The 14,062-nt window shown below is 44.3% G+C and overlaps 2 protein-coding genes across 2 annotated transcripts in view; one reads left to right on the forward strand and one right to left on the reverse strand.

The window, feature by feature from the left end:
- Nucleotides 1–14,062, reverse strand: part of ACACA (acetyl-CoA carboxylase alpha) — a 287,918-nt gene that overhangs the window by 253,449 nt on the left and 20,407 nt on the right. The window lies entirely within an intron of this gene.
- On the forward strand, nt 857–13,064 carry C19H17orf78 (chromosome 19 C17orf78 homolog). Its single transcript, XM_005693158.3, is given in 8 exon segments — nt 857–1,035; nt 2,691–2,777; nt 3,546–3,778; nt 6,929–6,939; nt 7,421–7,548; nt 9,424–9,548; nt 10,326–10,448; nt 12,987–13,064. Coding segments are annotated over 8 exon segments (843 nt in total). The 5' UTR covers nt 857–977.

Consider the following 14,062-nt stretch of genomic DNA (forward strand, 5'->3'; position numbering starts at 1 on the left):
ACTTCACTTTTTTATTTGGTAAATATTTACTTGTTTGCTTCTGGCTGCACTGGTCTTGGTTGCGCCACATGGGATCTTTTTGCTGTGGCACGTGGATTCTGCCTTGGGGTGCACAGGCTTCTCTCTAGTTGAGGTGTACAGGCTTAGCTGCCCCATCGCATGTGGGATCTGAGTTCCCCCACCAGGGATCGAACCCGTGTCCCCTGCATTGGAAGGCAGATTCTTAACCACTGGACCACCAGGGAATTCCCTCACTTCACTTTTCAGAAGTGTGAAAATGTACACAACTAGACAGGTACATCTGTGCTCAGGTAAGTTTATGTGTATAACAGTGAATGAATTCTAGAGATGACTGGGTTGGAATGCTCCATTCACAGAGGAGAAAACTGTAATTCAGAGAAGTCAAGCAACTTTCTCATGTTGATACATTTAACTGCAGGGGCTCACCTGGAACCCACTTCTGCTGATTTCCAGTGCAGTGCCCTCTTCAGTGTAACTCACTGGATCAGTCCTAGTTGTCTGCGCTACTCTAGAAATAATTTACCTTAATAGAAATCTCGGCACCTCTTTATGTTGGTGTGTAAATCTATGTGACCGTGTCAGTGAGCATGCATGCGAATGTCTACGTGTCTCCCTGCGAGTATTGGTTAAGCATATCGTGTCAAGCATATCACCTCTGTTTATGCCCTTTCTCCAGGGGAAGCCTCTAGTTAATTACAGTTCCTTATGTCCCCACCAGCAGTGAAGTCAGGTGAAGATATTCTGAATCAATCATTAACACGCAAACTTGGTCCTCTCTCCAATAAACTCTATTCCTGGGTCCTGAGAAAATGCGGCAGATCAATTAGGGTGGAACCAGACTCGCCCAGGGTTAAACTCAGTTCTAGGGCAGTGAAAGCATTTAGAGACAAGGCTGTGAGTGGTGGTGTCAGACCAGCCACATACAGTCTCTACAAGGAGAATGTGCTCAAGCTAACATGGATACCATCTTGGTTTTCAGCCTAATCATTACATCCTATGATGCTACCAAGAAAGGTAAGTACTCTTTTAGCCGACCGTCCTGAGAAATCCTAAGAGAATCCTAGAAAGTGTTTGGGGGTCTATTCTGTCAGATAAAGATACAGGCAATACTCAGCACATGAGGCTTTCCAGTCACCCCCAGATAGCCTCTAAATAGAACATATTCAACTCAGAAAGACAGCTGTCTGTTTCATGGAAGGAAGTCTTCAGAGAATGTGATGCATTTTTCCGCTTTGTTCATGTAACTAACGTTAAAATTTCTTTCACTGAGAGCTTTCTTTGCTGGAAGGTGTTGTCACAGTTTCACTAAGACTCCCAAATTCATTACCCTTCATCAGATGTCTTCCTTTTTAAAATTATTTATGTATTCATTGGCTGCACTTGGTCTTCATTGCTGTGTGTGGGTTTTCTCTGGTTGTGGTGGCACAGGCTTCTCATTGCAGTGGCTTCTTCTGTTGCCAAGCACGGGCTCTAGAGCATGTGGGCTTCACAGTTGTAGCACACGAGTCAGGAGTTGTGGCTCACGGGCTCAAGAGTGTGGGCTCAGCAGTTGTGGGGCTTAGTTGCCGCTCGGTGTGTGGAAGCTTCCTGGATCACCCTGTGTCCCCTGCTTTGGCAGGTGGATTCCTATCCACTGGACCACCAGGGACGTCCAGATGTCTTCCTTTTCTAAAGCATTATGTCCTAATAGATGGGGATGCTCTTGGGTGGGAAAAGCTGAGAGAAAAGGTAATGTGAGGATAGAATGGTACCACTTACCGCTTTCATGGGCTTCTCTGGTGGCTCAGATTATTAATAATCTGCCTGCAAAAGCAGAAGACTCAGGTTTGATCCCTGGGTCAGGAAGATCCCCTGGAGAAAGAAATGCCAACCCACTCCAGTATTCTTCCTTGGGAAATCCCATGGATAGAGAAGCCTGGTGGGCTATATAGTTCATGGGGTTGCAAAGACCTGGACATGACTGAAGCGACTAAACAGCAGCAGCAGCAACTGCTCTTTGATAACTGTTTATTTAAAATATGATTTTTCAAAGTGTCCTAAATGGTTCATCTCTAAAATTAGCTCATCAGAGCTAAGGCCAAGCAGCATGAGGTGCAGCAGCAACAAATTTAACAAACGAAGAACCCTGTGATTTATGTGCCAAAAAGCATAACTGTGACCTATGGTTCTATGAAGAAGCTAGAGAGATACCTTGTCCAATGTTACACTTAATAAATAAACTTTCAAAAGTTGTAATACAAGAAGGTAGATGGGACAGGAAGGGGAAGTGATAATAAGCAGTGTTTGAAGGAATGGGTTGGTTCATCTTTCATTAACTTAGTTAACTCATCTTTTTTTCCCAAGGATAATACACTGGTATTCAGTTTTATTTATACTTTGCTACCTCCCACTTGCATAAATCCTAAAGTTCCTAGGAATTCCCTGGCGGTCCAGAGGTTAAGACTCTGAACTTTAAATGCAGGGGGACACAATTTGGTTGGGGAACCCGCAAGCTGCAAGGTGCAGCAAAAAAAAAAAAAAAAAAATCTTAAAGTTCTTTTGGGGAAATGTCTGATCTCGCCAAGTTTTATGAGAAGAAACTGCATTCTCTTTTTATCTCCCTCTCCAGTGCCCAGAATTCCAAAGAGAAAGGACCCAGTCAAACCTTACCTTTCTTCCCCCTCCCCCAGAACTTAGGAATAGCAGCTGCCAAGTGGAACCACTGCCCGATCTCTTCCCAAAGGATGTGAGAAGCATCAGAGCTGAACTAATTTGAGGTAGGCAATGGGCCCTTCCTGAAGAATCACTTTGCCACTCCAGGACCTTTTTTACCTTCAAAAGATGCTTATCTCCCTCATTCTGAGCCCAGCTCGCAAACATTCTATTCTAAAGCTATCTATCCCTGAGAGGCTTTCTGGAAAAATTTTTTCTTTTCTGGCCACACTGAGTGTAGGGTTGTCAGTTCCCCAACCAGGGATGGAAACTATGCCCTTGTAGTGGAAGTGTGGAGTCCTGACCACTGACCCACTGGGGAGGTCCCTGAAAACCCATTTTTAAATTAACTGTTATGGAGACTTCCCTGGTGGTCCAGCGGTTAAGACTCCGTGTTTTCAATGCAGGGGGCGTGGGTTCAATCTCTGGTTGAGGAACTAAGCTCGCATGTGCTTTGCCACATAAATAAATAATCAGCTGCTGTTTAAAAAGATAAACTCTTATGAACTAAGGCATAGCAACATAAATCAAAGAGATGGGGTGAAGAAAGAGGGAGCAGATCTCAGGCCTCTCTGTGTTAGAGAAAACAACTTAGGAGCATCTCTCTGCACTGACTACAGCCACCACTATCTTCAGGGGACCCGTGGTGGGAACGTGGTGGGAACGGGGAAAGGCAAGGCTTATATAGTCAGTACCGTAGACACATGCTGAGGAAGACCTGACGGAAAAAGAGGAGAAAGTACAGCAGTGGGCCGTGAATGGAAGTGGGTTGGCGGGGCACCATCCAGATTAAGAACTGGCTTCATTTTCCTCTCTCGTTTTTCTCTTTTCAGAAGCTCAGGCCGAAGCCAAAAGGCCCATGTTCATTCAAAACCAGACCGTGGCTACCTTGCAGTGTCTTGGTTCTGGGAGCAACGTGAAAGTTAACCTTGTACATTCAGAAAAAAGGCAAAAGGTCAAGCACATTCTGAAGAACCTGAGAGTCATGACTGTCCCCTGCAGAAACAGCACGGCCCCCCCAAGCTGTCACCTAACCCCCGCATCCAAGGTTCAGGCTGGATTCCTTGTGACAGGCAAAGGTGAGATCGGAAGTTGAGATGGAGGTAGGCACTCACTTTTAACTGACATCCTTGGAGGCAGGTGGAGCTTGAAAGTGAAAGTGTTAAGTCACTCGGTTGTGTCTGACTCTTTGTGACCCATGGGCTATAGCTGCCAGGTTCCTCTGTCCATGGAATTCTCCAGGCAAGAACGCTGGACTGGGTTGCCGTTTTCTTCTCCAAGGGATCTTCCCAACCCAGGGATTGAACCTGGGTCTCCTTCGTTGCCGATTCTTTACCATCTGAGCCACCAGAGAAGCCCCCTAAGTGGAGCTAAAGCCTCAAGGACATGGATTAGCCTCTTCTTTAGGCAAATCTATGTAAATCTTTTAAATGTAATTTTAGGGCATGGATTAAGCTCTTTGGCATTTGATTCATATTAAATGATTCCTGCCGTCTGTTCACCCCATGTAACACTGTGGGATACAAGAGAAGTGACATCAAACAAGTGTTTATTCTGATATTATCACCTTTGACAAATTACTTAATTTCTCCAGTGTTCAGTTTCCATAGCTACAAATGAGAGATTTGACTAGATGGTCTAATTTCTAGGTATGTAAGTCCCACAGCAATATGCAAGGCCTCTTAAATAGCCTTTTCAAGCTGTTAATATTATTGCAGAATAATCTCTAAGATTTCCATTTAAATATAACGTACCTAATGCTTCCTATTTAAAACAAATTATTTTGTAATAAAGGAAAGCATCATCTCCTAAATTATCCATTTCATCAATTTGGATTTTTACAGAGCTTCTTTAGAAGTGAGGGAATTCTTGCTCAAATATCCTTAACCAAAGAAAAGCTAATGTTGCGATTCCATCAGCGCTGGGAATGGAGTGTGTTGTGTTTACAAACATGCTCCACCTTAATACCCAGTTACCTAGCAGAGGAGGCCTGAAAGAGAGGAGATGCCAACAGGGATGACATTAACTTAGCACTCTGTTTGTGTGTTTATTTTTGGCTGCGCTGGGTTTTTGTTGCTGCTTGCCGTCTTTCTCCAGCTGCAGTGAGCGGGGGCTGCTCTCCCGCTGCTGCGTGCGGGCTTCTCATCACAGCACCTTCTTCTGTTGCGGCACAGGCTCTAGAGTGCAGGCTCAGCAGTTGCGGTGCAAGGGGTTAGTTACGCCCTGCGGCCTGTGGAATCTTCCCGGACCAAGGATTGAATCCTTGTCCCCTTCGTTGGAAGGTGGATTCTTAACCACTGGGCCGCTAGGGATAGGGAAGTCCTGGACATTAATTCACAAGCTGGGAAGAACTGGAAATACACTGACCGATGAAGCCGATTAAGTACGTTTTGAAACAGTGTCTCCCAGGAGGTAGAAGAAAAGCCACACTGAAATGCCATGATCCCTGTGGGCACAGTTCTTCTGTGCAGAGAGAGGATCTCTAGGTTTTGCCTCCTCTCTCTGTTTTTAAATGTTGGTTGTTTATTTATTTATGTTTTGGCCACACTACACTGCTTGAGGGATTGTAGTTCCCTGACCTGGGATCGAACCCTGGGCCCTCGGCAATGAAAGCGCACAACCCTAGTCACTGGACAGCCAGGGAATTCCCCTTTCCTCCTCTTTCAATCATAACATCACTCAGTTTGAAAGGTATTTTTCACACCTGCTTTCTCGTTTTTGTTACCTATCTTCACATCACTCCTGTGACATAGACCAAGAATTATTTTTGCTATAACCATCCCGCAGATAAGGAAACGAAAACTCAGAGAACTTCGGTTACTTGTCCAAAGTGAGATTTATTTACCTTCATCTCATTTGACCCGGAAACACATCAGTTATCACTTTACAGAACTGACTGCCACTACGATGGAAAAAAATTCTATGCAATTCTCTCGTTTTGCCTTTTGAGCCTGTTGGCTCTTTGTCTCTGCTTATCTTTGCCAACAGTCTTCCTGATTAAATAATAATAGGACTAATTCCCCTGCAATTCATGTACAGTACCTGGTTCGGTACCCACTGGTCTCTGAAGTAAAGAACTGTCATTTTCGCATCGACTCAAGACCTGGGAGAGTAGTTCAGAAAAGTCAACTAGGACGTACAGACCTTAATTTCATAGGCAATGACAGGAGACCATTAAAAATAGAACAGGAACCACTGTCTGGATTGGGTTAGATCAATCTGGAGGCATGTGAAGGTGGCTCCAGCCCACAGCCAGCACCCATCCACATTCTGTCTTTTCCATGGCTGTCTGAGTCACTGCCATCTCTCACTTGGATTCTGCAAGAGCCTCTCAGCAGGTTGCTCTGCATCTATCAGGTGCCCCTCTACTGTTCATTTCCAACCAGCAGCCCACTGATTCTTTAAAACCAACGCCATCCATCCGGTCACTTCTCTGCAAAAAGACTTGCAATGGACCACCATTCCAAGCAGAACGAAAACTGAAGTCCTCAAGCTGGCCTGCAAGGCCCAGTGACGGGAATCCATTTGCTTCAGAAGCTCCTTCATCCCCTACGACTGTCACCGTGCTCATTCCACTCCAGTCTCACAGGCTTATGTGCTCTTCCTCTAAAACAGGACACACTCTGGCCTGGGCTGTTTCCTCTGCCCAAGTTTCCCGGCATCTGTGTGGCTAGTCCTCTCACCTCCTTCACATCTTTGTTCAGTCCTCATCTTCTCAATGAAACTCCTGTAGGTTGCCCAACCACTGCCCACCTGCACCCCCACCCCCAATCTGCGCTCTACTTTGTTTCTTTCCAGAACACGCATCCCCTTCTAACCAACAACAGAGAACTCGCTATACTTACTGTCCTCTGCTTCTCCATGTCCTCCCTTGGCCCTCCTTCCCCTTTGCTAGCTCCCATGCTGGAGTGTGTTCAGCTGCTATGTCCACAGTATGGAAGCAGACCCTGGCACAGCTAGATCTTCATTTGTTTAATGGTTATTGATTTGGCTGTACCAGCTCTTAGTTGCAGCACTCAAGATCTTCATCACATCATGGCGCCTGGACTCTCGTCGCACCCGAATGGGCTTAGTGGCTGTGCAGCACGTGGGATCTTAGTTTCCCAACCAGGGATCAAACCCACATCCCCCTGTATTGCAAGATGGATTCTGAACCACTGGACCACCAGGGAAGTCCCTAGATCTTCATTTTTAAGTATATGCTAAAAGAATGAAGTTGAGGGGTGCGTGAAGCTGAGTGGTCTCCCCTTCTTCCAGTTCCTCCCCTTTCTCCGATTCTCTTTCAAAGTCATTGACTTAGACTTCACTCACTAGACAGACCTGCCACAAACTATACTACTTCAGTTCTTCCTTGGACTTTGAAGCCATCTTTTTTAAAGAAGGGACTTTCAACAGTGCTATACCTTCCCATCCTTATTATTATTATGGCTGTATGAGTGATAAGCCAAGAAAACATGGTCCACTCCATTCTGATCCTACATTATAGGATAAAAGCATCAGGGGACTTAGTCCATATCTCTTATTACTATATCCTCACTCATTCTTTCATGTTATCAAGGCCCACGCCTTAAACCTATGGATGGAACAACAGAGGCACAATTAGAAGTTTTATATCAGCTGGGTAAACTCAGGGTTTTGTCAGGCAAAACCAAAGGCAGGATAAAGTTTTTTTCAGCTGTCCCTTCATTGTTTCTTTCTTGTTTTACAGCTTTTTTTTACCAGGGGTCTCTCAATGTAAGGTCTACCCAGTGATGGGGGCTTCATCAGAGACTTATCCCTCCACCACTACCTCCAAAACTCCTGGGAAAAAAGGAGAGAAAACTACAAAGATTGATGGTTTTTCTAGTCCTCTGAATCAAGGAACAGAATGTGTAGAGGTGAGACAAGAACAGACAGAAAAATTCTCAGCCCCAGCACTAGCCTGGGTCTCCTAGAATTTTCCTGGAAGTAGAGAAGCTACATACAGTTTGCATGAGAACATCACTCCATTTCTTATGGGAAAAAAAAAAAAAAATCAGCTTCTCTGTAAAGAAGGTCCCAGAAATGTCTGTAGTTTAATAATCCTTCACCTCCACACAAGCGAGCTCACCTTGTTGCCAGATTTGATGACAACATAGAGGGTTTTGGCGTGGTGGGGTAAGATCCAACGTGTGAACAGAGAGACAACATTTAAACTCTAATCAATCATTACAGTGATGACAGCAACTAAGAAGCATGTTTTTATCTGCGTTGTTTTAACCAATAGCCCTCCCTCAATTGGCCAGGACTCAAATTCTGTAGGATTCCAGCTGGGTTACTTCCCAGTTCCAACAGGAGAAATGTAAATATGAGATTAATAATAACAAGATGCTTATGAGCCATTTGGCCCCAAATTTGGCTTATGACCCCAAAACGATGGCAATTTACTGAAAGTCACTCAGTCGCGTCCCAATCTTTGTGACCCCATGGACAGTATAGTCCATGGAATTCTCTAGGCCAGAATACTGGAGTCGGTAGCCTATCCCTTCTCCAGGGGATCTTCCCAACCCAGGAATAGAACTGGGGTCTCCTGCATTGCAACTTGGGTCTCTTTACCAACTGAGCTATCAGGGAAGCCCCCTATTCCTACTATGCCCCACTAAATTGAAAGGAACATAGAAAAGTTGACTTGCTAATTCCATGTGGTATGTATGTTAGGGTACAAGGGCAGAGATCCTGAGAGGGCTGCTAGAGACAGACTCCCTTGTGTAGCTTTGCTTCCCATGAAAGCAGTGCAAGAATCAATCCTCCCAGCAAGCTCACTACTGGGCACATACTGTGATAAACCATAATTCAAAAAGACACATGTACCTCAATGTTCATAGCAGCACTATTTATAATAGCTAGGGCATGGAAGCAACCTAGATGTCCCTCAACGGATGAATGGAAATAAAGAAGTTGTAGTATATACATACAATGGACTATTACTCAGCCGTAAAAAGGAAGGAAGTAGAGTCAGTTGTAGCGAGGCGGATGAACCTAGACCTGTTACACAGAGTGAAGCAAGTCAGAAAGAGAAAAACAAATGTCGTGTATTAATGCAAATATTATGGAATCTAGAAAAATGGTACTGATTTGAGCCTGTTTGCAGGGCAGGAACAGAGACACAGAATGGACTTGTGGACGCAGCAGAGGAAGGAGAGGGGGGATGAACTAGGGGCGTAGCGTTGACATATATACATTACCATGTATAAAACTGACACCTAGCGGGAAGCTGCCGTATAACACAGCGGGCTCAGCCTGGTGCTCTGTGACGACCTAGAGAGGCGGGGTGAGGGGGGTGGGAGGGAGGTAAAAGAGGGTGGGGGTGTGTGTGTGTGTGTGTGTGTGTGTGTGTGTGTGTGTGTATAGCTGATTCATGTTGCAGAGCAGAACCCAACACAACATTTGTAAAGCAATTATCTTCCAATTGAAAAATTTAAAAAAAAGAATCAGTCCTACTTGATCATGGAAAAATTCCAAATCCTAGTAAAGGTGACTCTGGGAAAGACACTGCAAAGGAGGTGAGGGCAGAGGCGATGATGCCTACCCCACTCCTGACTCTGAGCCTGAACTGGGAATTCAGTTTCTGCCTCTGAATCAGGCGGGGCCCCTCTTGGTCTCGTGAACCAGGAGTCCTGCAAGTCAAAGGGTCAATGGCTTCCCTCTCTCCGGTTCTCACTCCTCGCTGTCCACTCCTCTCTGCCCTCTTAGACACAGATGAGAACCTAGAGAAGAGGAAGAAATGGAGCATCGTGGTCAAGGTTCTGATTGCAGTCACCTTGTTTGGCAGTGGAATCGCCATTACCGTGTTCATCATTTTTGAAGTCCCGTGCCCTGTGAGTTTGCTGATGTACTGGGTCCTTGGACTTGATCTATACAGACCTCCTTCTGTCCCAGAGGCAGGCGGGCATAATGAGAAAAGCACAGACTCTGGAGTGTGGACATAGCTGCCACTCAACACTCACCAGCTGAGTGGCTTGGAGAAAGCTGTTTGCCTTCTCCAACCTCAGTTGCCTCATCTTTAAAATGGGACTAATGATATTTGCCTCTTATGGTGGTTAAGAAGTTTCAGTGAGATTCTGAGAGCAGGGTTTCTGGCATATAGGTTGCTGTTTAGCCACTAACTCGTGTCTGACTCTTTTGCAACCCTACGGACTGTAGCCCACCAGGCTCCTCTGTCCATGGAATTCTCCAGGCAAGAATACTGGAGCGGCTTGTCTTGTCCTTCTCCAGGGGATCTTCCCAACCCAGGGACTGAACCTGAGTCTCCTGCTTGGCAGGCGGATTCTTTACCTGAGCTACCTGGGAAGCCCCCTGGGATATAGGAGGTGCTTACTAAATGCAAGTTCCTTTCCTCTGTGGTACTTGGACATTCTCTAGAGAGGATACAGCCAATAGGAATGAATATTTGCTTTTCTTTAGAAGGGGCGATTGTTGGTAATTCTCTGGTGGTCTAATGGCTAGGACTCTGCACTTTCACGGCCAGGGGCTGGATTTGATCCTTGGTCGAAAGAGAGAGACGATTTTCTTCAAATCGTCTGACGTGAGGTTTGGAAGATAATTAGATGCATACCAGCCACCTGAAGTTAATGCCAGTCATTTTTCCCCTTCAGAGTCGATGTCAACGAGTCAGAGAGCTATGCCAGTGCCAGCGGTTGTGGAGAAGGCCAAGGAAGGAAGACCAGCAAGCTGGGACAGCTGAACCCCAGCCTGACACTCAGCCCAAAGAGGAAAGTGTTTTCTGTACGGCTACTGTCATTCGCCTGGAGAAAATGGGGTTCATGTATAAATTCTAGGAGACAGGGAGCTGCTTTAGTTGTGAAGCAAATGTGGGTAATTCTTTATGTGTCAGGAAATGGGCAGGTGCAATATTGCTATAATGCAATAGAGTACTTATTGAAAAGACCTACTTCTGGGGATCAGATATAATGAGTCAGGGTGGCTAGAGTGGGGCCAGGAATCTTATGATAGACTTTTTAGTAGAGGTAGATTTACTGTGAAATTAATGACGCTTAAATTCAGGATCCATAGGACCTGCACACAGGCCTTGTATCCAATTTTGTACTTTGTATATTTGCGCTCTTTTTATTTAAAAAAAATGGTCCCTGACATTGTAAGAGCTACAGAGCCCCCAATTTATGTCTCCAAAGGCTGGATGCAACTTCTGAATATAAGAAATTGATGGGTGCCCTGTCTACATGTACAAAAACACACTGAAGCAAAGAGACGAGGTCTCTAATACTTTTCACATTAAAGAAGGTGGCTGTTTTTGTAGAATTATAGCACTGAGAATGAGTCCCAAAGATTATCTAGTCCAGGATGGGACACATGCTACCACTCTTTTATTTCCACGTTAACTGAAAATGTTAGTAATCAAGGGACCTCCCTGGTGGCCCAGTGGTTGGGATTCCGAGCTTCCAATTTGGGGAGGGGCGTGAGTTCAATCCCTGGTCAAGGAACTAAGACCCAACATGCCACGCAGCACAGCCAAAAAATAAATAAGATAACAATAACAATAATAAAATAATTTTAAAATACTTAAAAAATCATAATCTACCAGAGTACGATTAGAAGAGGAATACGTTCCAGAAGTCTAATGCACAGCACTGTGATTCCAGCCCCAATATTGTATTACATACTTCAAAACTGCTAACAAACTAGACCTTATACATTCCCACCACAAAAAAGAAATGATAATTACATGATGTAATGGAGTGTGAGCTAAAGCTACTGTGGTAGTCACGCTGCAATTTATAAATGCATCAAATCAAAACGTTGCACACCTTAAAGGTACACAACATTACATGAAAATTACATCTCAATTTTAAAAAATCAAGCGTGGCACTCTTTCCATCCAGGCATGGCATCAGAATCCTTCTTTCACAGTACTTTAGGTAACGAATGACGACATATTTGTCATTTTTACCGTTTTCTATAATCCTGTTTCTGCTAATATTAGATGATGTGCCCTTGGAATTAGTATAATTCTATAGTTTGGTGTATTTTTAGTTCTATAATCCCATCTACATTATTATTTCTACTGAACATTGAAAGAAACAGGCCTGAAGAGGACTAGAAAGTCTAGTCCAGAGTTAAAAGTAACCATGTAACAGCAACTCTGATTGAATTTCCCCGATGAACAAAATAAACTTATTAAATGATGAATGAATCCATTTAAAAAAAGCAATTTTTTACACACTGCCTCATTTGAACCTCATAAAAGTCCTGAGAGGTAGCTAGGAGGGGTATCTACATCTTATTGATACTTAAACTAATGCTCAGAGAAGTTATGTGACTTTCCCATGGTCACACGGCTATGAGAAACGGAACTAAATTCAGAACTAAAATTAATTCCTGTACTCAATTTATTAGCTTATTCACCTCTTCCACAAAGTTTTACTAAAAAGCTTCTATGTGCCAAGTTCCCTCTGTTCAAGAAGGTTACAGTCTATGTTCTACAACAGTTAAGAATTTAGAAAATACATACAAAATCAGACGGGGAATGGATCGGGTATAATGAGACTGTGATGGGATTAGTAACAAATATTTGGTCCGTGGACTTCCCTGGTGGTCTAGTGGTAAAGAATCCACCTGCCAGTGCAGGGGCACGGGTTCAATCCTTGGTCCAGGAAATTTCCACTTGCCACGGGGCAACAGACCTGTGCACAGCTACTGAGCCCGTGCTCTAGGACCCGTGCTCCACAACAAGAGAAGCCTGTGCATGGCAGCTAGGAAAAGTCCACGCACAGCAATGAAGACCCAGTGCGGCCAAAAATGAATTTTAAAACAAATTAAATAATAAAAACAAATAGCTTTAATTATGAAAAAATAAATATCTGGGTCTCCATTGCCCCAGATCTCTGTAGCGGTGGTTTAGTCATTTTGACTCAGGTCTCTGCCCCTTCTCAAACACAGTGAGATTGTTCAGGCTGGATTCCAGGAATGAAGTAGAATTCCTGTGCATCTGGGATTCAAAATAGCTGCACATCCAGGGCTCTTTCCACTCAAGGCAAATAGGTCAAGCAAAGGGTGGCCGGGCTGTTTGCTAGGAGGTTATAGGTTCCAACAACCTAGCTTCTCATACATAAATGCACCTTGCTGATACTTTCTCAGTGTAAGCACAGTAACTTTTCCTAAGATTAATGGGGAACAAAGAGGCAAAATGATGTGTCCTTGAAATTTTATGGGGTTCTGTACTAAGCCATCTCTTTATTGGTCCATAAAGAAATACCTATTTGTGTCCTTTATTTTTCATATTTGCTTTCAATCCACAGGTTGGACAAGATGCTCCCAATTCATCAAGTCCCAGGAAAGCTGTAGAGATCACCGTGGTCCACCAGACATACTTCTGAAAAGTTCTGCTCTGCCTCACACATTGGAAGAAGGATAGCACACTGTCTTCTCCCTACTATTAATCAATACAGGCAGATTCTTGCCAATTTTACCCTCATATCTTCAGCAGGAACATTATGATCAGACAGTAATGCCAGGTCAGTGAGGAGAAAGCCTGGACTTATAGTCAGAGTTACTCTAATATCTTTACTACTGACTCAGCCACAAGCCTTTGAAATTCACTTGGAACTCAAACGAAAAATGGATATTTTTTTCATCTCATCAAATGAAAACAAAGGTCTTCCCTCTAAGTGCTATATGAATGGACACATCACTCTCTCTGACAAAAGGTTTAAACACAGTCTCCGAGGAACTGAGCAAAGCAGCCCTTGGTATGGCACACTGACTCTCAGCTGACCTCTTGCACTGGCTCTCAGCCAGCTGAGGGTGGGGCTCCTGTTTTCCCTCTGGCATTCACCAGGCTTTAAACCTCTGCCCCAGCTCTCCACACACTGGGGAAGGGAACTTGACCCTGAGCATTCCAAAGAGCCTCCTTGTGACTCATCCCCAAGGGCATACAAAGGACCCAGACAAGATCTCTTGATAATGCAGAATTCCTGACGTGGAATTATACTCTACCATCACGGTGAGCTGCAGACATTCACAAGCAATCCAGAGCAACACAATTATGGTGTTCTTTCTCACAGAGGCATGGCTCAGAGTCAAGCCTGACCTCACTCAGAGTTTAGTGAGAAAGTGAAAAGGCTGATTTAAAAAAATAGAAAAACTTAATGCAACATTTATTGTATTTCTTACCTGTTGTATCTTCCTTTCCCTTACTTCAGCTAAGAGAGAGTCCAAGAAAGGCTCAGTTTATATGGAACTTCCCTGGTGGTCCAGTGGTTAGGAATCCACCGTCCAATGCAGGGGATGCCGGTTTGATTCTTGGTTGAGGAACTAAGATTCCACATGCCTCGGGGCAACTAAGCCTGAGTCCCAAAACCAGAGAGTCCGCTAC

This window comes from Capra hircus, chromosome 19 (genome assembly GCF_001704415.2).
Source record: "Capra hircus breed San Clemente chromosome 19, ASM170441v1, whole genome shotgun sequence".
Lineage (NCBI taxonomy): Eukaryota > Metazoa > Chordata > Mammalia > Artiodactyla > Bovidae > Capra > Capra hircus.